This window comes from Psammomys obesus, unplaced genomic scaffold (genome assembly GCF_907164565.1).
Source record: "Psammomys obesus unplaced genomic scaffold, mPsaObe1.curated_primary_1811, whole genome shotgun sequence".
Classification (NCBI taxonomy): Eukaryota; Metazoa; Chordata; class Mammalia; order Rodentia; family Muridae; genus Psammomys; species Psammomys obesus.
Genome location: NW_026596079.1, coordinates 34,640,483 through 34,666,287, shown reverse-complemented (window position 1 = coordinate 34,666,287; position 25,805 = coordinate 34,640,483). Strand labels below are relative to the sequence as shown.

At 38.4% G+C, this 25,805-nt stretch overlaps 1 protein-coding gene across 1 annotated transcript in view; it reads right to left on the bottom strand.

Moving 5' to 3' along the window:
* Rspo2 (R-spondin 2) overlaps nt 1-25,805 on the bottom strand; it is a 161,219-nt gene that overhangs the window by 36,525 nt on the left and 98,889 nt on the right. The window contains exons 4-5 of the mRNA XM_055626619.1: nt 25,487-25,630; nt 23,218-23,406 (exon numbers count right to left, since the gene is read on the bottom strand). Coding sequence (XP_055482594.1) covers nt 23,218-23,406; nt 25,487-25,630 — 333 coding nt within the window. The remainder of the gene's footprint in view (nt 1-23,217; nt 23,407-25,486; nt 25,631-25,805) is intronic.

The following is a 25,805-nucleotide window of genomic DNA, read 5'->3' as shown; positions in this document are numbered from 1 at the left end:
TATATATATATATATATATATATATATATATATATATATATAAAGTTCATAAAAATTAGCTTTTTGAAATTGTGGTAAATATATGAAATTAAAATGCCTATTTGAAGAATTAAACAAAAGTAAATGATAAAAGAGCACTATGTACATTATATGAAATGGCACAATGAAATCCACTTTGTATATACTTAATGCATACTAATAAAAATTAAATTAACAGAAGTTATCCAAAAATTAAATGTTAAATGACAAATTTATAATCAAATGTATTTTTATTTATTAAAATACATTTATTTTATTCACAGTAAAGTTTTCATGACTTTTGTGCATAAAAATATTCAGAAGAATTTAAAATTAATTCAGAAATGCTCAAGTGATTTGTTTCTACTTTCTCACTACTTACCCATTTCCCAGACCAATGTTTCAGACACCTCTCATGAAAATGCATTATCTTAAACCTGTCACTATGATTCGTGAAGGATTACTTAGTATACTGAAATAAAAGTTTTCTTTTCAAAATATACATTTTACAGTCCACAACCTCACCAGCACAAAAGGTCATTTATTAAAGCTACCTACATAGTCAAAATAAATACAGTAAAACAGACCATACCTCTCCAGTCCCTCAACCAACTAGATTTAAAAACGTGTGTCTCACCTAAGGTGGCCATAGGAATGTGAAAACGATCTGGAAGCTAAACACAAAACACAGGTTCAGTCAAAACAAGCTCTTCCTCTCATCACCCTTAAACATATAGCCTCAGAGGAGACAGGTGACAGATGTGCCCAGGGACCAAAATAAGATAAAGATCTAGCCAGCCAAGGAAGGAGGGAATTTAAACACAGCAAAAGCTCATGTTAGCATATGTTGGTACCATCCTGAAAGAGGCAACAGCATGGGGGATCTGAGGCCGAAGATCCTAGAATTGAAATGGAAACCTAGACGTCTCTCTGAGACTACAGGAACCAATGTGGTAGCGCAGCTACAGTACAGCCTGTTTCAGTACAGCCGCCACAGAGCTGAGATTTTCCTACTGTGTTTCTAATGAATGTCAACTGCATAAACAAAGCCTTAAGTCAGCACAAAAGACATGCTGAAAATCTTCACAAACAAAGTCAGATATCAAGAAATCTTAGAAGAGAAATTGTGGAGAAAGAAAACATGTTTGTGAACAACAACCAAAGGGGGGTTGAGGGTATTAATAATTCTTGCTTGCTATTAACTCCGGTCAAGCCCTAAACTAACATTCCTTCCTTCCAGTTATTGAGTCATATGGCCACTGGCAGGAACTGTTATCACTTCATTTTCTGCAGAATGTTTCAGAAACTCGACACCACCCCTGCTTTTCCTGTGTGAATACTCAACAGTTTCAAACAACCATGGAGTGTTTGCTTCCCAAACTAAATGCATTTGATGGTGCTGGTGGCATGATCCATCACAAACTGTTTAGCAGAGAGAATGGGAATAAGAAGGATGGAAGGGTTATTAAACAAAAGGGCACAGTGATGGAAGAAGTTACTGTGTGATGCTGACACAGGACCTAATTTTCATTAGCACTAAGGCTGCCTCTCATGCTTTGGTCTTGCGGATTAGTCACTCAAATGGTAGGACATCCACAAGAGTATAAACTATAGTTCTGAAAGTGGTAACAGTTAAAAAATGTGACAAGATGGTTTTTTTTTTTTTTTTTTTTGCGTTACTGACCCTCACACAGCACAGCATCCAGGCAATCTGTCTAGGAGTACAAGGTAAGAGTGCTAAGTTAATTACCTGAAAATATGTTGCCCACATTTTATCCACATTGAGAAAAAATATTTCTACAATCAATCATAAAATACAGTGTATGCTACTGCTGTAATAATAAATCTTTAATATTCGGAGGGTTATTTTAAAATAAAAATGCTTTTTTAAGGTAGGCTTTATAATTGTTTAGTGTCATCTAGAATTAAGGATGACTCTAATAATGCAGATCTCAACTCAGGTCCTAAGAGCTAACACAGAAGAACCCATCTTCCTGAAGAGTACAGATCTAACCACGTTAGAACTGCCTGGCTTTGCTCTCGTTAAAACATCTTCATTCTTACACACCAACAATTTAAAGAGAATTATACGTTTTACCACTAAACTGACTAACAAAGGGACTCGGTTTTGAGCGGGTTTCTTCTCACATTGGTCTGCTCTTCTTATGCCGAGAGATAGTTTTCAAAGATGGTCATTGCTCCTTCACAGACAAAAAGGTAAATTTTTGCCTACAAGGAACTTGAAATGCAAATTACCCAACTCTCTAACCTGGACCAAGTTATATATGTATGTTTTATAACAGACACTAGCCAGAAATGCAAATTATTTCTACAAAGTTTTAACCCTCTTATCAGTACCTTGAGACATGACTTTTTTCCCTTCATTCATCTCCTCACTATGGTTTTACATTTTTATCGCATGTTTTAAGAAAGAAAACCATTAGCAAAGCTACCCTAGATTCTACTTTCGAGTCCTGAGAGATGACACAGAGGTGTGGATAGGAGCAGTTTTCTAATTTTAAAAGTCAGATAGTCTTTTTCTCTCAAGAAATGTAGAGCTCCCAAGATGCTTTGCTGACAGCTCCTTGGCCCAACGCTACTTAATATCTACTGTGACAAGCTTCTTTCTGAAGTTGAGACTAACAAGTCATACAAGTTCAGGAGGTCAAAAATTCTTGGAAATCTGAAGTGCCCTTCCAAATATGATTCAGAGAGAATACTCATTTAATACAAAAAAGTAGCTGCAACATTTGGTCAAGTGAGGAATACAGAAAAATCAAATACACGAAGTGCTTTGGCCATGGATATGAGTATCAATCAGTTTGATTTCTTCTGATGAAGTTTAGAAAGGGTTACTGGATCTCTTTAATAGACTTAAGAAGCACTTGGTGTCAGTGTTTTTCTAAAATGTTTGTGTTCCCTGCTGTTGGTGTTTGGTTCTTGCTTTCATTCCAGTTATAGCAGCTTTGATACCTTATCATCTTATCAACAAAGCTTGTGGTTTGTACAATACTTATTAGTGAAAAACCAAGTGTCTTACTAGAAGAAGTACATATTTTACTCATTTCCTTCTAGGCTGTTGATCAGGAGAGACACTTATTCCAAAGCCACAGCAATTATTTCCAGATTCTAGGCTAACCATTTGAGATTCATTTGGAACTCTGATATAGACTACAGTCAGAATCCAAAATCAAGGCTCAGCAACGGGGTGTTAACTGTCATTCTTTGATCTTCTTTTTGCTTTTGCTTTTTTAAAAATGTCAAATTTCTCTATTTTATCATTTCAAAGAATATTATATTTTGAAGCCCAATAGTAGAAATCTTAGGTACTCCGTTTTTCTCTTCATCTAGGAGCTATTGTCTGTGGAAGGCTCACTCTAAATCCACTAGGAAAGCCTAGCAGCATAAAAATCTCAACAGCCTCTTTGGACCTTGTTCCAGGTTATGATTACAATGACAATTCCCTAATAAACATGTGCAGAAACCTTAATGAGTAAACTTTGAAATCGCATATGTGAAAATGACTTAGGCACACCATACCTTATATAATAATTGTAGACCCTTTCTCAGTTTTATGAGCTGGGAGCTTCCTCTATAGTCTTTACTTTGGTACAGATACTCCATTAACCACAAATAAAACCTACTGTAAAGTATGAGTAATATCAAATAAGATTCACTCACATCTCTGTGCTGAATATTCATTCTCTTGGCTATCAGCATCATTCAGCTCATAATTAGAACCAATAGAAAGTCAGAATTTCCCCAGTTCCTTTCTGGTCACATAGAAATTTGCTGAGTTTGAGAGTTAGCAGAACTCACTAATGGTATAATTCGAAGTAATTCTAGACTGAACACTCTATAAACATTGCAGTAAAACTAGCAAATTCTTTACAGTGATTAATAAATCACATTACAGCTACTGAAAAACCTACCAAAACTGTATGAAAAGAGAAAAGCAATTGAACAAGGTTGTACAGAAGCACATGGTTTTGACAAAAGACAACATACATCACTTTCTCCCAGGGCCATTGAACTGTCTTCAATTACCTGACATCAATTATCTCCTCTTCATTAAACTGCCATCACCTGCAAGGGCCTTACATAGGGGATGTTCTATGCCAGGCTATTGGGAGAGGATGTCAAAATTCTGTAATAACTTTATGGAATAAATTCAAATGAAAAAACGTCAATATAGTCTCTGCATGTCCGGAGTTGAGCCTGAAGTTCCTAATACCCCGAAAGCTGCTTGCACTCAGGATTATGTTCAAGACCCAGAATCTCTCTACTAATTCCAGATTCCAACAGCAAGCAAGAACTCTTCCACTTCAAATTAGATTTAGGAGCCTTGGGGATAGTAGAAACTGGCTAGCCGAATAGGTCAATGCTTTTTTTTTTTTTAAGCTGTGTGAAAACCTTATTTGAAAAGCCCTATTTGCAGGGCCATAGTTAACTCTCAAATCTCCTTAAATCATAACATTGTAGTGACCTCAGAGATACAATAGTGCTGTCACCTAAATAAACTTAAGTTCCTCACGGTGTAAGTATCAGAAATTAAAGGCTGGACGTCAAGATGTTTCGACTCTTTTGTAATACTACCTTCTGAACCAAAGCACAGATTTTTTTTTTTGTTGTTGTTGTTGGAAGTTTTTTTTTAATTTTTTATTAATTACACTTTATTCATTTTGTATCCCCCCCCATAAGCCCCTCCTTCCTCCCCTGCCGATCCCACCCTCCCTCCCCTTTCTGCATGCATGCCCCTCCCCAAGTCCACTGATAGGGGAGGTTCTCCTCTTCTTTCTGATCTTAGTCTATCAGTTCTCATCAAAAGTGGCTGCATTGTCTTCTACTGTGGCCTGGTAAGGCTGTTAAACTTGTATTTTTCATAGTGGTAAAATCAAGATGTCTAGGGTCAAATAGAAGGGAGAAGGACCTCCCCTATCAGTGGACTAGGGGAGGAACATACGGGGAGAAAACAAATGAGGGTGAGATTTGGAGGAGACAATGGAGGGGATCCACAGCCGGGTATAAATTGAATAAATTATAATAATAAAAAAGCAAACAAGTCTTACTTAAAAATAATATTCTTGAACCTTTGACGAAAATTTAAAAATCAGGGCTCCAAAGTTACGTTTTGGTCAAAGAAAACTATGAGAAAGGCATTTGGGGCTAATAATTTGTTTTTATTTTATTATTCTTAGAAGGAACAAACACTAGACATCTTTTAAGTTTGAATGTACATACAAGCCATTTCCAAAACAAAAGTATAAGATGATCTAAAATTGTGGCTTTTTATTTTAGCTACCTTTGTTTCTGTCTGGACTTCTATCTGCAGTAGCAGATGGATGTGCTGATTTCCTGAATATGGAAAATGTCAGCATTAAAGCCAAATAAAATTGAGTTTAAGATAATTATGCTAAATTTCGTCAAAGCAACTTGGCACCCATCAAAATTCAATCCCAGTTAGCTGATGAGATTTCATCAGGCTGTTTAAGAAGCAGGGAAATAAACAAAAGGGGAGAGACAATGAAAACAGTGTCACAACTGTCAAACAAAATGCCAATCACAACATTGAAGGTTTCCCTAAATGCAATGCTGGGGCCAGTAGTTCTTCACACATAAGCTCATGCATGCACAAATGTGCAGGGATAATAAGGTATGTTTCAAATTTTCAAATCCCACGCATGAATTTATTGCATTACACTGACCATGGAGCTGTTTATCTGTAAGTACTGAAGCTACGTAAGATGCCACCAACTTGAGCACTGTGTGATTAAAAATAAACCTTTTAAAAATGCCCTGCGAGAGAAGTCACTGTCCTTGTTTGAACTCCTTTATGCAAATTCTTAATAAATGTCAGCGATTGTGAAAGGACCGGTTCAAATTAGGCTACTACCATTGTTTGAGTTTTCAAACGAGATATGTGCACATGTCATCCACCTGGTGGAAAGATTTCATGTAGCAGTTCTTGGGTATACAGCTCTTATGTTTCTGATAAAGTAAAGCCAAAATGGCAACACAGCACACACCGCTTCAAACAGTGCTACAGAAGCTGGCCAAAGAGCTCTTAATTCAAAGCACATTTGATGGCTGTATTAAGTCAGTCTGTGCACATGGAGTTGACAATTATACCAAATGGAGGAAGATCTGAAATGCAGCAGACAGTTGACGTCTGAAATAGAAATTACTTTAAATTACTCAAGATAGCAATACCTCTCTCAACATGTAAAATCCATGTATAGATGCAAGACAGATGCACACAGCTTCCCCCTGTAGGATTTGACGTAAGATGAAAAGGAGAGAAGGGAGGGGGATGGGAGCCTTTGTGAGATACCTCTTACCTAAGATGGTATTAAATTGCTTTTACCATTTCATTGCATTGGATGTTCAAGAACAATATATAAGTACTTGGTGTTTGGAAAACAGACACTTCAGACCAACCTGTCTGTTGGCAATTTCCTAAATTCACAATGATCAAGATATATATTACTAATTCAAGTCTCTACTTTTGTTTACTAACATGATCTAGATATTCTAATAACTAAAGTGCACCAAAACTGAACAGAAAATACATTAAGACCTGTGAGAAATGTCTTTTAGCAAGGACAGAAAAACTTAAAAACAAACAAACAAACAAAAACACTTTTAAACACACTGTGAAATGACAGCAAGCTGTGTCTGAGGCCTGCTGTGAACTTTTGTGTCCTTCTTAATCATCTTAATTTTTTTTCTGTTGCTGTGACAGCATACTCTGACCAATAAATAAATAAATAAATAAATAAATAGATAAATAAAGTCAAGAAAGAGGAGATTTATTCTGGTCACAGTTTTCCAGGGTATAGTTCATCATGGCAGAGTAATCCAAAATGACAGGAACTCACCACAGATCGTCACAACACATGCACAAGCAGGAGATAGCAGGAGGCAGCGAACAGTGAATGCATGCTTCTACCTGGCTCCCTTCTCCACACTTACAGTTTAGAACCAAGAACAGGAACAGCAACACCCACTAGGAATGGGTCTTTCCACCTCTATGCAGTAATATACTTCCCCACAGATGCTTCTAGAGGCCTGCCCCAGGTTATCCGAGGTTCTGTGAAGCTGATATCACTAACCATCACAATCTGATTTAGCTATATAATTGGCATATTTTAGTAAAAGACTGTGAATTTAAAGAGTGATTTTTTTTAATTATTGGTTCACTTTATAATCGTGCAAAGTCGGCCACAAATATGAAACGTGTTGCTGAATATAGTCCAGGCTAAGTTGCATTCCACTATTTTGAGATGAAGCATGGTGACAGTTAAAGGCTTATTCTTACAGAGGGAATATATAAGATGAAAAATGTGAGTTGAATTACCTATGAGTGTGTCTCAGACATTAGTGTACACTGACTGATAAGTGGCTGTCCAGAAGAGTAACTGTATCTGTGCAAGTGTGCTAGGCTTGGTGTCTAAGCAAAAATCAGGCTTTGTCTTGAACCATTAGCAATCAGGGTCAGGGCATCTTAGTATTACGAAACACCTGAAAGCTTTGATAAAAAGCCATGTTCTTTGTCTTCTGTGTACTATCTGAAACAAAATCCCAAATCATAAAAAGAGAGGAATAAAGGGATAATATACCAGTGTCCTACCTCCTTGGCCACCACCGAAGTCTGGGGAAGAATCCCACACACCCACACACCACGGGAAACTACGGACGAATTTGAACAACCCTGAATGTAGGTCTCTAGGGATTCTTGCTTTCTACAAGTTCACCGGTTCCTCACGGCTTAATTACTAACATATAATAGACTGGAGGGCTGACTCCCCAAGCTAAGGTACCCTTAGATATAGACACAGAAATAATACATATTTACAGAATCAGTTACCAACTGTACCTGCTTTTCTAACTTTAGGTTCATTGCATTGCATTTGGGTGCCTCACTGCTTCTAGTATGTGTCAGATAGTACATGTCACACCCATGCTTTAGTGTCTGGCTGAGTAAATGTCACACACACTCAGGCTTGAGTTCATTAGCATATCATCCACTAGAGGGGCAGACTTTATCTTCCACGTGATCATTGTCAAGCCAGCTTCAAGTCTGTCAGGCAGCATTCTAACCGTGAGACTCAGTTTGATAACCAACTCTTGCTGGTGGTTTGACTGTCTCCTCATCTCTGCTCCTTTCAGTCAAACCACTGGCCTTTCACTACCTGCAACATGTATTGGTTCAGATAGATTGCCCATGCTTCTGCTTGCTAAGCTATACACATGTCCCATTTTCCGTTTTGTCTTCCCTTCTCAGCTGTGCTCACTGTTGCTGATGCAGGCCTCTCACAACTCAGGTCTGTACTGCACTGTCTGCTCTTAGCAACCACTAGCCTCACCTTGCCACCACCATCCCCGCTGGGTAAGCTGATAACTTATTCATTAATATGTATTAATTCTGCTCTGTGTCTAAAGGTAATGATGTAATGATAATACAGGTAAGGCTTCCTCGGTACAGTGCCCTAATAAAGCTGTTCACTGGCTGCCTCCACCAATTTTTAAACTTGGTGTTTAATTTACCAGACATCCCTACCTACAAGTGAAGTGAAACCAATTCAGCTTTGAATATGAAGACATATAAGTTGGAATGTAAATATAAGACTTTAAATACAAATAATAGAAAGCAAAATGGGTGAGCAATTGAGAATCAAGTCTGAGAATCAATTTTGCTTGCTTTTTGGTGTCAACCAAAAATTTAAGTCCTGGTTGTCTGGGTGTAAGGACTGACTGTATTAAAGGCTCAGGGTCCTGGAAAACTGTGATGCTTTGAAAAGGGATGCCCAAGGGAAAGGAGGAGTAAGTTATGTATCAACAAACTGGGCACACTGGCAGCAAATCTAGGAAAGACGTCTACCAATGAGTGAACCTGTTAGGCTGGAGCTCAAAAAGAAGCTGGCCCATATGAGCTGAAACTGTGAGATGGGATGAAAGCAAAAGAGTGAATACCAAGGGTGGGTTAGCTCATAGCAGGCAATATTGCAAAATAACAAAACCTGTTAGCCCCATTTTATACGTCTCAATTTTATAAAATTAATAAACTTGATGTTATTCAACTAACAGGTAAACAAGGACAGCATATAGCAAGTTCAAATCTCTATTTCATGTACTGTGTGTTTAAAGATACTTATGTCTGCCATCAGTGAAGGTACAAAATTGAAGCAAGGTAATGAATTACCAAAGATGTGTGAGTGTGTGCTGGAAGGTTGGAGGATGACACCTGAAGAACCCTGAGGAGCAAAAAAGTGCTCACACCAATTCTCCTCAAACTATTCCACAAAATAGAAACAGAAGGTACATTACCAAACTCATTCTATGAAGCAACAGTCACCCTGATACCTAAACCACACAAAGACCCAACAAAAAAAGAGAACTTCAGACCTATCTCTCTTATGAACATTGACGCAAAAATACTCAATAAAATACTTGCAAACCGAATCCAAGAACACACCAAAGATATCATCCACCACGACCAAGTAGGCTTCAGCCCAGGCATGCAAGGGTGGTTCAACATACGGAAATCCATCAATGTAATCCACCACATAAACAAACTGAAGGAGAAAAACCACATGATCATCTCCTTAGATGCTGAAAAAGCATTTGACAAAGTCCAACACCCATTCATGTTTAAAGTCTTGGAGAGATCAGGAATACAAGGCACATACCTAAACATAGTAAAGGCAATATACAGCAAGCCTATAGCCAACATCAAACTCAATGGAGAGAAACTTAAATCAATCCCACTGAAATCAGGGACAAGACAAGGCTGCCCACTCTCTCCCTACCTCTTCAACATAGTACTTGAAGTCCTAGCCAGAGCAATAAGACAACTAAAGGAGATCAAGGGGATACAGATTGGAAAGAAAGAGGTCAAAGTGTCACTATTCGCAGATGATATAATAGTATATATGAGCGACCCCAAGAATTCAACCAGAGAACTCCTCAAGTTGATAAACACCTTCAGCAAAGTGGCAGGATACAAAATCAACTCAAAAAAAATCAGAAGCTCTCCTGTATACCAAAGACAAAATGGCCGAGAAAGAAATTAGGGAAACAACACCCTTCACAATAGCCACTAACCACATAAAGTACCTTGGGGTGACACTAACCAAGCAAGTGAAAGACCTGTTTGAGAAAAACTTCAAGTCTCTGAAGAAAGAAATTGAAGAAGATCTCAGAAGATGGAAAGATCTCCCGTGCTCATGGATTGGTAGGATTAACATTGTGAAAATGGCCATCCTGCCAAAAGCAATCTACAGATTCGATGCAATTCCCATCAAAATACCAACTCAATTCTTTACAGACCTTGAAAAAAAGATTCTCAGCTTCATATGGAGAAACAAAAAACCCAGAATCTCCAAAACAATCCTGTACAACAACAGATCATCTGGAGGTATCTCCATCCCCGATCTCAAGTTATACTACAGAGCAATAGTAATAAAAACTGCATGGTATTGGCATAAAAACAGAAAGGAAGATCAATGGAACCGCATAGAAGACCCAGAAATAAACCCACACACCTATGAATACTCGATTTTTGACAAAGAAGCCAAAACCATTCAATGGAAAAAAGACAGCATCTTCAACAAATGGGTGCTGGTCCAACTGGATGTGCACATGCAGAAAAATGAAAATAGATCTATATTTATCACCCTGCACAAAACTAAAGTCCAAGTGGATCAAAGACCTCAACATAAAACCAGATACTCTAAATCTGTTAGAAGAAAAAGTGGGGAACAGCCTAGAACTCATTGGCACAGGAGACAACTTCCTGAAGAGAACACCAACAGCACAGGCTCTAAGAGCAACAATCAATAAATGGGACCTCATGAAACTGAAAAGCTTCTGTAAAGGAAAGGTTAAAGGTTAAGAGTAACTGGAGAACAAGTAAGCTATACATTTCCTCTTGCACCATGTCACAAATGAAGCAAATTGGTTACTACATACTTTTCTCCTGAACCCAGCACTTTACTCAGAATTCCTTTAAAACCCATGGTACAGGCACCAACATGTCAGATAAGATGAAATGATCATTCTAAATCATACAGGTAAAATGGGGCCTTCAGGGAATATTTTCATCCTTGACTTGAATAATATTTATGTGTTTTAAGAAAATACACTAGAAAGGAAAATGTATTGTGATGTTAAAAGCAAAAAAAGAAAGAGAAAGAGAAAGAAAGAAAGAAAGAAAGAAAGAAAGAAAGAAAGAAAGAAAGAAAGAAAGAAAGAAGAAAAGAAAAACCTGAATAATCCATTCAAGGATCTGGGTAAATGACAAATGGAAGGAGTAGGAAACAGATACAGTTCACTTGGGGTAAAAGCAAAATGTGTCTAGATTAAAAAAGAAAAGGGAAAGAGAGGGGAGGAAACATTGCACAAATACTAACTGGGGAACGGCCTGGCTTAGAAAGCTGGCAGACAGAGAGAGAAGGGTCAGAGCAATCTGGAAGCCAAGACAAAATTCTCCACTCATTACAAAAGCAAGCAAACCAAAAGATGTGAAAACACTGGGACTCCTAAGTTTTTGCTGGTTAATTCTACCATTAAAATTAGCCTCTGCTCAATGCTGGGCCCCAAATCCGTAGCAGGAAGTTTATCCTCTCATTGATAATTTCCCAAGGCAACTTTCAGACACTTTTCTGCATTTTCAAATGTCTCCTGGCCTTTTCACACCAAGTCCAAAGTCCTCCTTGCCACAGAAACACTGTCCAAGCAGCAACTTATACCTTCTTCCATGAACTGTAGGGTTTGGCTTTCTTACACTGAGCTACCACCATCTCCACTAAAACAGAATCTCCAAAGGTTCTGTTGAGTTCATCTTATGTTGGATATCGACTTCCGGGCCTGAGGCCTGCACTTAGTAAGAGTGGCTTGAGTACCCAGTGAGACTCCCTTGGAGAAAACTAGTTTTTCATTTGCAAGTACTTATCAATTGGAGGTAGCTTTAGGGATAGGGTGTCCACTTCTCAGCACCAGAACCTCATCCGGTGCAGACCTTTATAGGCCTCTGCAGGCTGCCAGTCATGTGTGCATTCATCTTGCTGTATTTCGAGAGCCTTGTTTCCTGGGTGCCCTCTGTTCCCTCTGGCTCTTTCAATCTTTCCACTTCCTCCACCACAGGGTTCTCTGAGTATTAAGGGGAGGGATTTGATGGAGACATCCCATTTAGAACTGAGTGTTCTAAGGTCTCTCAGTCTCTGCTCATTGTCTGTTTATGGGTCTCCGTATTTGTTCTCATCTGCTGCAGGAGAAAGCTTTCTCTGAGAAAGCTTCTCAGGTTATTGCCAAGGTTATTCGGTGCTCTCCACAAACTGATGGCAAGGTCATATCACTGACGAGATAACACCTACACAACTCAATGGTCACAAAGAAGTCAAACTGATACTGCCTAGAGCCTTCACCATTCTGACTAGTGTTCATGGTACTGGACTGAGCAAGACACTATTCTTTGAATACAGCAGAATGTCATTAGGAGACCTCTTGGCTACCTTTCTTGAGCAGAACAGTAGTATTTGGTTTTCCCTTAGGTACGTGGCCGCCTCTCTAGTCTCTGATTCTTGGTCACCCAGGCAGTGCTGGGGATAGATTCTGCTCATGGAGTAGACCTTCAATCCAAGCAGATATTGGTTGGCCGCTCCCCCAAGCATTGTGCCATTGTTGTACCAGCATATCTTGTAGGTAGGTCCCCACTGTAGACAGAAGGGACTGTAGCTGGGTTAGTGCTTACATTTATCTTTTGGTAGCAGGCCGACTCCCTTCCAGTACCATGAGAACTAGTCAGTAGGGGTGAAGGCTTTAGGTATCTACCAGTTGACTTCTCCATATTCATTGACTAGTATACATATTATCTTCAGTGATATGACATCATAAGTTTGTGGAGAACAGTCAATAAACATGGCAATAGCCCGAGTTGTTTGGCAGTTCCCAAGGGGGCCGTTTTAGCCACAGTTCAATTAGATGTAAGCCATTCCTGTTACTGGAGCTTCATCTGGTGACAAGCTATTTCCCTGTTATTTGATGTTCAACTTCATATATGTATGTATTTTAGGAAGTTTCTACTGTATTGGGTTTCTATATGACCCCTCAAATTATCATTTTAGGTGTTCCTCCCCATATTCTCTCCTTCACTCCCTTCTGTCTTCCCCACTTGATCCTAATGCTCAATCCCCTAACCCTCTTCCTTTGTGTATGTAGACTGGCTTCGAGCTTTGTGTTTTTCTATGATTCCTATGTGTACATATGTGCACATGTGTTTCTGTCTGTACATGTTTCTCAAATTTTTTCATTGGCTCTTTTTCTTCTGTTTGTTTTGTCCTATTTCAATTAGTTGTTTCTGTTCTAGCTTATTCTGTTATTATTCCTTAGCTGCCTGTTGCTGTTCTATTGTGAGACAGAAGGAGAGTGGATCCAGATGGGAAATGAGGTAGGAAGGAACTAGGAGTAGTTGGGGGAGGGGAAATTGGAATCAAAACATATTATATGAAAACAATGTATTTTTGATAAAAATAAATAAATAAATAAAGCAAGCCTTGGAGGGCTGGCGAGATAGTTCAGCAGGTAAGAAAAAAAAAAACTGTTTGGTTTTTGTTTGTTTGTTTGTTTGTTTTTCAGGAGAACCAGGTTCACCTCCCAGCACCCACATGCTAGGGTCAAACCATGTATAACTCCAATTCCAAGGGACCCGACACCTGCGAGCCTCTGTGAGTAGCAGGCATGCCTAGGTGCACATACATATGTCCATGCAGGCAAACACTCGTGCAGTCAATAAATAAGCAATCCTGAATGTAAGGATTGCTAACATTCTAACCTGCCTCTGCTCTTCAGAGAATTCTTCCTTAGTCCTCATAGCTAATAGTATCTTCCCCCACTAAAATATCAGAGCCTACTATAATAGTCAGTTGACACTTAAGATTTTGATCTTCTGCTACTGTGTGAAATACATTTAGCACTTTTGTTTATATAACTCCCTTCTTGCCATCTACTCATTTCTTCAGAATGTGGAAGTACATAGATACACAATCACGAATTTCTTAGAACAGTAGCTCTCACACAGCATCATCTAGGTCCAGTGGGGATGTGGGAAGGTGCTCCCACAACACAACGTATTTTAATAAAGTGAGTTCAACTCAGGAAGCATTTGCTCAAGTTTCATGTGGTTTTCTCATAACTAATCATTTTGATACAGATTAAAATCATCCAAGAACAGCCTTGGAAAACAGACAAAACTGACAAAGGGCTTCTTAAAATAATAGTATAGGGAAGTCCCTTGGGAGAGCCTCCTCACCATCTGGTAAGTGTACCATATTTGCAGACAGTTTCAAGTGTAGCTGCCCATCCTCCAGGATAAGAGAGCTGTATCATATCTAGCTATTCCAGATGCCAAACTTTTCCAAACAATATTTGCTAAAAGATTCTGGATGACCCCAGTCAAATAAAACCGATAATGATTCACATGGGTCTCCATCTGACCCACGCCTCTGTGGGGCTGCATCATGCTCACACACTTTGCACTTTTCATGGCGGGTAGGTACATATAAAGCTGCCTCTGGAAACTCGGATGTGACATAGACCGTCTTCAGCACACCGTCTACCACAAGATCCTTTGCTCTGGATGTGACTCCCTTTTGAGAAATTTATTTTATCTGTCAGTAACCTGCTCAGTGTTTCTCTTCCTATGGAACCAGAATTTTTGCGAGAAGTATCAATTTCCTCACCTCTGTTCTATCATGTAGCTCCTTCACATACTTCAATGTGTTCAGACTTTCTTTTCTTGGTCCTCATATTTTTTACATTTTCAGGTTTTCTTTTACCATGCTTTTACACAATCACTAAATACTATGGGAATCTGGCAAGAAGATATAAGGACGTTACATTAATTATTAAATGTCACTTGACCAGACAAGTTCCTAGTCTCTGAAATCATTAGATAGAAGAAAATACAAGACCTAGTGAAAATTATGTCTATGTATCACAGAAAGACTGATTTGTACAGATGAAACTATTATTTTCATAGTTGCAGGTTAATAGTGAAAATGTTTATCAAACCTGTTATACAAAATAATTGTTCTATCTACGCTGCTTACGTATGACAATATGAGTTACACTGGGATTTTAGTAAAACTGAAATTCTTTCCAACAAAATGTTCTCTTGCTGCCTCTGGCCCTGGAGAAAATCACAAATACAGTTGGAGTTCAGCCCAGTAGCTGGAGAGGTGGGAAGATCACAGGCATCAGAGATGGAAAATGATTTCTAAGAAATATCAGGGGATTTGTAGGTAAGGCTTTCTTGTCTTACAGGGGGTAGGGCAATGTCTTCTATAAAGGGGACACTACCTCCGGCACCATTTGTGTCCTATTAAAGTTGTTTTTATTTTGGAGAGTCATAAAAATGGTTTTACATCTTTCACATTAAGATCAAACTAGCTTACTGCTGAGTAAAATTCATAAAAGAAAGGCTCTCTGGAATTTTCCTCTTTGCCTTGTTACACATTGAACTTCAGGCCTTTGGTGGCATACGCAGTTGAGAAATTCTTTTTATAAGTACCCATAAAAGAGACTAGGACATGGTGCCCTAGACTGTAATTAAATAGGTCTGGCAGAGGTTCCGGGTGAAAAGCCCTGAGATTGGCAGAAAGGCGTAGCTTCTCTCACTTGTCCTCTCTGGTCAAGCAATATTGGCACCAAGAGAAACTCACAATGAAACTGAGAAAGGAAATTGTCTTATTTCCCTTTCTTGTATTCTATAAAAACCTTGCACTTCTTACATTTCTCTGCCCATTTCCATGCTTATGCCCATGCCTGTGCTTTGGTTGGTTTTACCATCTATAGACTTTTTGATCTCCATGCATTCTACAGGAACCTGCTTTGATAATCTACATTTTCACAGAGCTCACCCTCAGCTAAGTGAGAGTCAATAAACCTTAAAATAAACACATTGACAACAGGCAGACTACCACTGGATACAGTGGCACAAACCAGTGATACCAACACTTGGGAGGTAGACAGTCTTTCAAATATTCACACACACAGAGACACACCACTAACAACAACAATGAAAATTCTGCTACCACCAACAGCAGGAGCCAATGTTTGTCCTTTGCTCATTTTTAATTTCTCATTTACTTTACATGCTGATTGAAGCTCTGCCTCACTCCTCTCCTCCTAATTCCTCCCTCTCACCACCCCTTCCCTCAATGCACCCCCCCTCCAATCTCCACAGGAAATGGGCGGCCTTCCACAGATATCAACCAGCTTTGGTACATCACATTGCAGTACGCCTAGGTGCATCTTCTTCTCCTGACATTAGGCAAGGCAGCCCAGTTAGGGGAAAGGGCCCCAAAGTCTGCCAATGTAGTCAGAGATTGCCCCTGGCCCACCTAACACCCTGCACAAAACTCAAGTCCAAGTGGATTAAAAAGACCTCAAAATAAATCCAGATTCACTAAATCCAATATAACAGAAAATGGGAATAGCCTTGAACTCACTGGTACAAGAGACAGCTTTTTGAACAGAACATCAACAGCTCAGGCACTAAGATCAACAATTAATACATGAGACCTCACAAAACTGAAAACTTCTGTAAGGCATAAGACACCATCAAAAGGAAAAAAAACAGCAGCCTAGAGAATGGGAAAAGATTCTCACCAACCTGACAGCTGACAGAGGGCTAATATCCAAAATGTATAAAGAATTCAGGAAAATAGACATCCACAGACCAAATAACCCTCTCCTCATTTTCTAAAAACAAGAAAAAAAAATTAAAGCAGGGATTGATAGAGAAAAGGGGCCAGAAAAGAACATTTCTCAAGACATCATTAAAACTCCTAAAACAGGAGTTGTAAACAATCTACTGCCAGAAATTTTGTGAGCAAGTATATAGTTGTAAAACATCAGCTTTATATAATGGCGATATCTGAACATTTACGAAGTGACAGCTATGGTTAACTGCTCAAGCTTACAATCAATACAAATACCACTTATGCATCCAGAGTACCTGGAAACAGTATGATTTGCTTAATTGAAAATTACAGCAATGATTGCTCAAAGAAATACAGCAAAGTATTTAGCAGAACACAAAGAAAGGCAAAAGAATTTCCTTTTAGATACTTCAGAGGAAAAAAATACATTAATGACACTTTTGACAATGTACAAGTCTCAGAAAAAAAAAAGTATTTTTCTCTTATCCTTTCTTCCAAACTACCCTTAAGACTGGCATGTAGAAAGCAGACCACATAAATTGCAACTCAATATAAACAGAATGTAGAAAAATAAAGAACACATGTCTAAAGAATATTTTCTTGACCCCGTTCTACTGAAAATGAACTTATTTCCTGTTCTTGGCTTAATCCACCACAACCTACAAGTATCTTTGGTTGTATTATCTAATGCTTCATCCACAGGATACTGTCAGTTTATATACAAGAAACAGAGATTAATGAGGTCTTATTACTAATAAGACCTTTTAAAATAAATGTTTACAAAGATTAAGGTACTAAGTTTCTAAGTAATATTTTCTTTTGCCTCCTACTAAATAAGAACCACTCTTGAAATACAAAAGTAGTAGACAAAAGTCAGGCAATCTTCACAAGAGTGATTAATTATTTTCAAACTAAAATCATATATATGGTAGTAGGCTTTATGTTTAACTTGTTTGCTTATTTCTAAGGAAATATGAGTATGGATGAAAGAATTAATGATGAGCTATATGATGAAAGAAATAATGAGCTAGCAGTGAGCTGAGGCAGTCACAGCACCAAATACAAAGAGCCACTGGGCGTCTGTCAGAGCATCACCTAAGAGGCTCATTGCTGAAATGTCTCGGAAATAAGCAGAGCACTGTTGGGTACAGAGCCATCAGATGTAGGGTAATGGATACTGAATATGGCTCGACACGCCAAGCAGCCTCATCCAGAAAGCTGACCCTGAAGGACTAAATATGAAAGGGAGGATCTTGAAGCCAAATACTGTCCCAAACTGAAGACCAACAACACTAAAATTAAAGATGAGAAGAAGGCTTTCACAGGCTGAGTCAAAGCACAGCTATGGTCCAGAGCTTCAGCACAGATAAAATATGACCTCACTAGTTATTCTACATAGGAAGATGTCAGGAATGAATGGAGGCAGGTGAAGTTACACTTTAAAGTACTACAAGTACCAAATATATCCGGGCACAGGGCCTTTTCTGAGACTGACACTCAACCAAGGACCATCTATGGATATAACATAGAACTTCTGCTCGGATGTGGCCTGTGGTAGCTCAGTAACCAAGTAGTTTTCCAAAGCAAGGGGAACAAGGACTATTTCTAACAGGATCTCAAGGGCAGGCTGTTTGTCCTCCCCTCCCCCCCCAGGGGAGGAGCAGTCCTGTTAGGCCACAGAGGAGGACTTTGCAGCCAGCCTTGAAGATACCTGATAAAACAGGGTCAAATGAAAGGGGAGGAGGTCCTCCCCTATCAGTGGACTTGAAAAGGGGCAGGGAGGAGACCAGGGAGGGAGTTGGGGAGGGGGAGGGAATGAGGGAGCGGGATACAGCTGGGACACAGAGTTAACAAATTGTAACTAAAAAGAAAAATAAAAAAAACCACACATACACAAAATAAATAAATAAATAAAGTACTAGTGAAGAAATCAAGTACTATTTCTGCATGGAGGAATAGAAAGAGCCGAGACTTGGGTACATCACAATGCAAGACAGCCATGGCTTTGCCTGCAATCTTCACTACAGGAACAAGGAAAAGGCACAAGAAACTCAGGTTTCTTGGCAGCAACACTTTGGTCCTACTCTTTGCTCTATCATTAACAGCTTGTTAAAGCCCAGTAAGAGCATCCCAGTCACTTACTGGGACCTCCTCCTTCCTCCAAAATATTGTAGGAGATAAAAAAAAAAAAATAGCCATCAGTCAAAAACTACAACAAACGCATCTTTGAGATTCATACTATCACCTTTACTCAGATCTCCACCCAAACATCACTTTCAGAGTTTTCTGAGTATCAAACTTAAGTTAGCACCTCTCAGCCAAAGCCCTCCTTTATGTCCTGCTTTACCTTTCTACATAGCACATGCTTTGGCTAATCTACTTATTTCTTCAGTAATTATTTCTAAGAAAAACTCAAGAATTCTTTAAGCAATTGAACAATAAACAGTATGCAACACTAATCAACAAACATCTAACAAAACTTGCTTCAGAGCCAGACACACTTGCTGTATAAGCCTCAGAGCCTGAATTTGCTCCCTGGAACAAACAAAGCTAGAAGAGGATTAACTCCCAAAAGTTCCCTCTGGATGTCTCTGTCTATCCATCTCACTCAGTCACACACACATACTACTACTACTGATGATAATTTTTTTTAAAACTTGAAAAAAATGCAGTATATGTGTGTGTGTGTGTGTGAAAGAATATTTGCTAAGCTTGCAGGAATAGAAAATCATACATACTTACAGATAGCAGTATTTCCTACTTTAACAACTTGGTTTTGTTCTCCCACTGATCACTCAAATTCATACTATTTATCTTTTTCTCTTAAAATACTGCCTAATATGCAACTTAAACTAGACTCGCCATTCCTTCCATTCAGAGTTTGGGGCTGTCCATCCCTAAAGTAAATGAGTCCCACCAGAATGAGATCTGTCACTGCGGAGGTGGGAGGGATGGCTGTATCTGCAAGTGTTTGGACATTGTAGGAGTCTACTTTTTCCTCCAGTGGTTTCTTATGCTCCCCTCCTTTTTTTCCCCTTTCTTTCTCCCTCACACTTCTGCCTTCTTTTAGCTAGGCCACAGGTAACACATTTAAAACAAATCTTAGTTAGTCTTTAAAGGGTGACCACACAGAAGACAGTTTTGGAGCAGGAGAATGAAGGTCTCCGGTTGCAGAAGGCTCAGGGCAGCTGCCACCAGAAATGCTATCAGCTCCGTTTCAGCCAGTGTTGGACTCCAGCTCTTTCCTTTGTCTTCTAAATGTTAACTACAGACCCCACCTGTTCGTTTCAGAAATTAGTCTTATAGTCACTGAAGTATAGAAGAAGCCTAAGCTTTAAAGATCTCCCCCATCAAAACCTTCAGTTTATAAATGAGAAAATAGGGGCTAAGAGGGTTTAAGTGATTTGTCAGGGGTCCCAAAAGTTATGAGTTGACAGGATATAGTCAGATACCGAGATCACAGCCCAAACTTCTGAAGACTAATAGAAAAGTCCAAGAAATCTTGCAGGTTTCATCAACAAGAGAACAAAGGCAATTGATTAAAAGCAAAAGTTTGGAAATGAAGAATAAGTATTTTAGAACAAATACATCTACTAAAGTTTCTATATATTGGCTCCTTTTTCTCCTCACAGATCAGCAAGTGATAGGGAAAGAAATAAATAGACTAGCTCATTACACCTAAATGTTTTCGTTGTTATTTTTACTTTTATAGTTGTTCATTTTCTCCTGTTTAATAGCTTGCAGTGTAACATCTTACACACACAGCAGCTATTCCATGACGCTGACCTCTAACTCCAGCCTCTCTGTAATCGAAAGCAGCTGATTTTAATGTGCTCGTGCTTCAGTGTGAAGGAGGCTCAGGCTGCATTTGAGTGCAATCAGGTTAAGATTGGCTCCAACAGGAGAAAAACCCATACATATGTTGAAAAGATCTGAAAAATGCCTGTATTCCCAACCTGATTACGACTTACATTTTTGCATGGTTTGTCAAAGCAGATCACTGAAATCAAATCAAGATGGAAGAGGGGATAAAGTGGTTTACTTCTCCATTCTTGCAGTAATGAGCGTGACCAGCTGAAGAGAGAGACTTTTCCCTCCCTCACCTGAGGCAAGGTGGACTCTCCACTGGAGGTTATGCCAATTTTTAGAAACTGCAGCTCAAGTTCCAAAATTAATTTCTTAGTTCTTATATCCTCCATTTGTAAATAAAGTCATTTTATTACAGAGCCATTAATTTTTACTAATTATTTTATTTGCCTCTAAATCAAACAATAAAACAAGTTCCAGCATATCTTTGAAACTCTGTTATAGATAAGCACAAGAGTATTTGCTATTTCACGTTTAGGCTAAAAAAAAAAAATTTAGTAAACTGAAAATTAGACAGCTACAGGGACTAGAGCAATGTTTAATGGAAAAAATATAGTTAAACCTAAATACTAGAATCTAACTCTGAGTCATTTATAGAGGGGCAGGACTAGCAATCAGGCTTTAGCTATTTTTTGTGGCATAATTTACATTATCAGTAGAGTCAATCATATTTCATTAAGATGGCAACTGTTGGAAGCACTAATACAAATGTAATACACTTTATGGTTAACAGCCTATCAGTTCTCTAGAAAATTCTCAGTCATGACTGAGGCCAAGACAAAATAAAACCCTGCAAGGGGTAGAGGAGTGTTTGGGCTCTTGTTACACATAAGCATGTTTGTTACGAGAATATTTTCAGTTTAATTCTTGCTATTAATGTAAGCCACAATTGCAGGCCCATGACGCTTGAAAAGAAGTGGGGGAGGGGCCAGTTATATAAACAATATACCACAAAGAAAGTCTTTCTTTCAATACCTGAATACATAGGGTTTGCTTTTAGGCAAAAGGTTGCAGGTTAAATGCTCTCAGCTATCCAAGATTGGCTTATTAGTTTTGTAAGAAAATATTTTCTTATATTTTGACTTAAAAATAGCCACTTTAAGTGAACAAAACCATCCTTGTTAGTGAAAAGCAGACCAAAAGAAGAAGAAAAAAAAACTTTGTTTCAAAGGCCCAGTAAGGAAAAGCAAGACTAATTCAAGAGGAAAAGCTGCCTCCTCCAAGGAGCTTCTGAATCTGGATCTAATAGTCCTCAGAGGCCGGCTGGAGTCTTCCAGTCTTCAGAGTTTCATCTTTCTCCATGGATCCTAGGCCCGCTCTCAGAGGCAGCAGAATGCAGACATAAACCCATGTTAAGCAGCTATGTATTCTCTTTCTGGGCTGGAGTTAAAAAGTTGAAAAGTTACGTCCCCAACAGCAGATTAGGAGGAAGAAGTATTTTAAAGGTTCTCTTCCAAATACAACTTTCTTTTTGCTTTGCTTTTTTATTTGTGCACTTAAAAAAAAAAAATCTTGGTTTCGTCTTTGGCAACACAGCTTTCGCCAGTGATTCAGTAAGTGTCAACACATGATTACTGCTTTAAAGAGCACAATAACATTATGGAGATCCCATACGGATAAGCTGGTAAGATGGCTCATGTACTTGCTGCACTTTTAAGAAGACCTAAGTTCATGCATCATACATCAGTATAGAAGTCAGATATTCCAGTAACTCCAGCCCGGGGGAGGGTGTACAGAAACAGAGGGTTGTAGGGCTTTGCTGACCAAGCAGTCAAAATAGTGAGTTCCATGTAAGTAAGAGACCATGATTTAAAAGGTTGGAAACAATAAAGGGAAAAGCCTAATGTTGGTGTCTGGCCACCACATGCACACACATGCTCCTACATACATGTATACACAACACACAAACACATACACACAAGAATTGTATTTTGATGTGCTACTTCTGTGTTCTCCAACACCTTGCTAAGTACTCATCTCCTAATTTCCAAATGAACCTAATCTGGCTATTATAGAATAACGACAGCAAATGAGTACAATTATTACAAAGAGTTAACACACATACCAGTAGCTGTTTTCTACAAATTATTATCAAAACAAAAAGAAGGGGCTAATTGTGGTAACATTAAGACAGGGATTTTTCCTCCCAGTATTTGGGTGAGTTTATTTTAAGTTGTCATCTTCAACTAGTAACAATGCAGACAACTTTACAGATTCCATAAACCTTTCTAATATAAACTCTTCTCAACTGAAAGTTGGCTCCTTCCTTCTGAATAACATCTGTCTGCAAAGGCCTGCTTTCACAAGAACCTTCTTTTATGGAACATTTGAAAAGAGACAAACACTCAAAACAACCCACACTCTTAGAAATCTCATTTTAGAAAGCACATTGATATTCCTTCAAGTTATTTAAAAAAATATTCTGAGAGAAAATGAAACATTTACTGTGTATGCATCACAGCTGAAGCATTTGTTTCTGAAAAAGTAGAATTTTATCTCCTTTCAAATGTTAGTGTCAGGTTTCCATCATGAATAAATAGTATTTATTGGGAAGAAGAGAGGAGGGGGAACATCCAGAAAGCACATAGCATATGAGCGTGACTAGACTCACCTCCTGGACAGTGCCTCATAGCCATCTTGCATCTCCTGGACTCTGCAATGGTTGGACATGGGATTGTGTCTTTTGCTGGCTTTTTAATAATCTGTCGTGTTCTGGTTTCCAGACCCCATTTAAATCCACATGTGCGGTTGTTTCTGCTACATGTTCCCCATTCACTCCAATGACCAACTTCACATCCTTCTGATAAAGATTTAAAAAATACAAACAGACATCAGTTGGGTGTCCACTTTTCATTTCATATAAAACTTATACAAATATGCTTATTCATTACCCACAAATAACAAAAAGCAGGTTAAGTAGCCTACAAGATCTGTACTCATCTTTCTGGAACTGCAGTTGTTTAAATCATAGGACACTGACAGCTAAGACAAACAAATGCCTTGTAAGTAATTAAGGAGCTGTTGCTTTCCATTTGTCATGTTTTTGAAGGGATACTGCTGGTCAGGCCTAAATGCAACACTGTGTCGTCTCTAGAAGATGATCTCTAAACAGGCAAAACCTACAACAGAGGAGGCCCTTTGCATGCCACGATGGAAGCGAGCTTCTGACAGGCTAATTTCATATGCCTACTCCAAATCCATAACTGCGTTTGTTTTATTTTACAAGCACTGGGAGGCGGGCAAGGAGTTGTGTGTGTGTGTGTGTGTGTGTGTGTGTACGCCTGCATATATACATGTGTATTTCTGATTTGCATATTCTATATGGTCTTTCAATAAGTATGCTTATGTATCTGTGCTGTTTAATACAAGCTGAAAGTAACAGACATCTGCTGCAAAGAAGGTACCTGTTATTTCTAGACATGGACAGCATTTAGTATCCCTTTTTGTTAGATTATTGAGCATTGGTAGAGATTGGAAGAAGACAGTAAGGCCATGCAGAGCTGACCCTCCTCGCTGACTTAGTCTCATGTCCACACTTGGCCCACAGCGTTTTCCATCTCAGTAGGCATAAGAGCCAATTCTATAATTTTTTCAAGCCCATTTAAATTGTAATAAAGGGCAAAGAACAGAATTCTGTCATGGAATACTCTGTACAGTTCCATTTATAATGTATAGAGGGTGTGATTCTTCCTTATCAAAAGCTAAAGCAGCACTCAGAATATATGCCTTCAGTGGTTTTCACAGTTTTAATTGCATTAATAAAAAATTTAATTAATTAATTAATCTGCATGTACTAACTCACACATAAATATAAGTAAAACAATTTCTTTCCAAGCATCACTTTTAAGTGAATTCTCCTCCACAAAAATTTATAAACAAAATTGTCAAGTTCTACTTTAGAATCTTTCCTTTTAGGGGAATGGGTTGTATAATTGATGATTCATAGCTCTATTGTATACAAAATGAGATGTATAGTGAATCTAGTAAAATTTGAGGGACATAGGTGTGAAATTACAGTTACAAATAAATCGATGTATTGTCAAATTCAGCCAATTTATCTGTTAATCAGTGGCTCACAGTATTTTATAAACATCAAAGCACATAAAGTTCATATGAAGTTTCTATAGTGTGTGATTAGATTTTTCACACTATGTATGTTTAAATGCATCCTATAGATTTAAAATTCAGATAACAGCTAATCTACAGCTAATCTATTTTAATAATTTTTTTATTTTCTTGAAACAGGGTTTTTTTGTGTGTAGGCTGTCCTAGACTCACTTTGTAGACCAGGCTGGCCTCAAACTCACAGAGATCCACCTGCCTCTGCCTCCCCAAGTGCTGGGATTGCAGGTGTGCACCTCCATGCCTGGTTTGTTTTATAAAACTTATAACATGCAGTCAATCACCAAAAAAAATATTTGGGCACAAAATATTCTTTTAACTTATTTTCTTTTTACACAGATAGCTTAGCAAGAATCTCCAAAGTTCATTTATTCACACAGCTAAGGCGATAGGACGGCTCACATGATACTGTGTGGAAGTCTTGTTTTCCTACTAAGTAAAATGCTGTTCTTGAACTGTGCTAGTAATTTATTAAGATAATAAGAAATGGATCTAGTACCAATGATAAACTTTATCAGCCCATAAGTAGCCTAACTTGGCAAATACATAACTAGCAAAATTTGAAACAAAGCTACCCATCATCAGGATGCCTAAAATACTTAGAATACCAAACAAACAAACAACAAACAAACAAATCCATTCAGTTCTGATGAACAACAGGACCCACTTACTTTTTAGGTTGGCTACATCTAAGATGAACATCTGCACAAACAGGCATGAAAATTTGGAATTTGAGAGTTGAATTAAGAACTACTCACCTACACATTCCATGCTCTCATCTAATGGTGCAAAACCATCTGGACATTCATCAAAGCAGCGGCCTCTATGCAAATAAAAGCCTACTTTGCACTTGGTACAAAAGTCTTTGCTAAAGCAAGAATCACAGTTTTCTATTCTGCATCCTACAAACAATTTTAAAGAGAAAAAATAGTTAAAGGATGTTTGTATATTTTACAGATCACGATTACATAAATGAATTGGTTACCTTAAGCAAAATACTATGGACAGAGATACATGCTCATGCCTTTATTTACTTACAGCATTCTAATTCACCCCTAACCCTTCCCACAGCTTGTC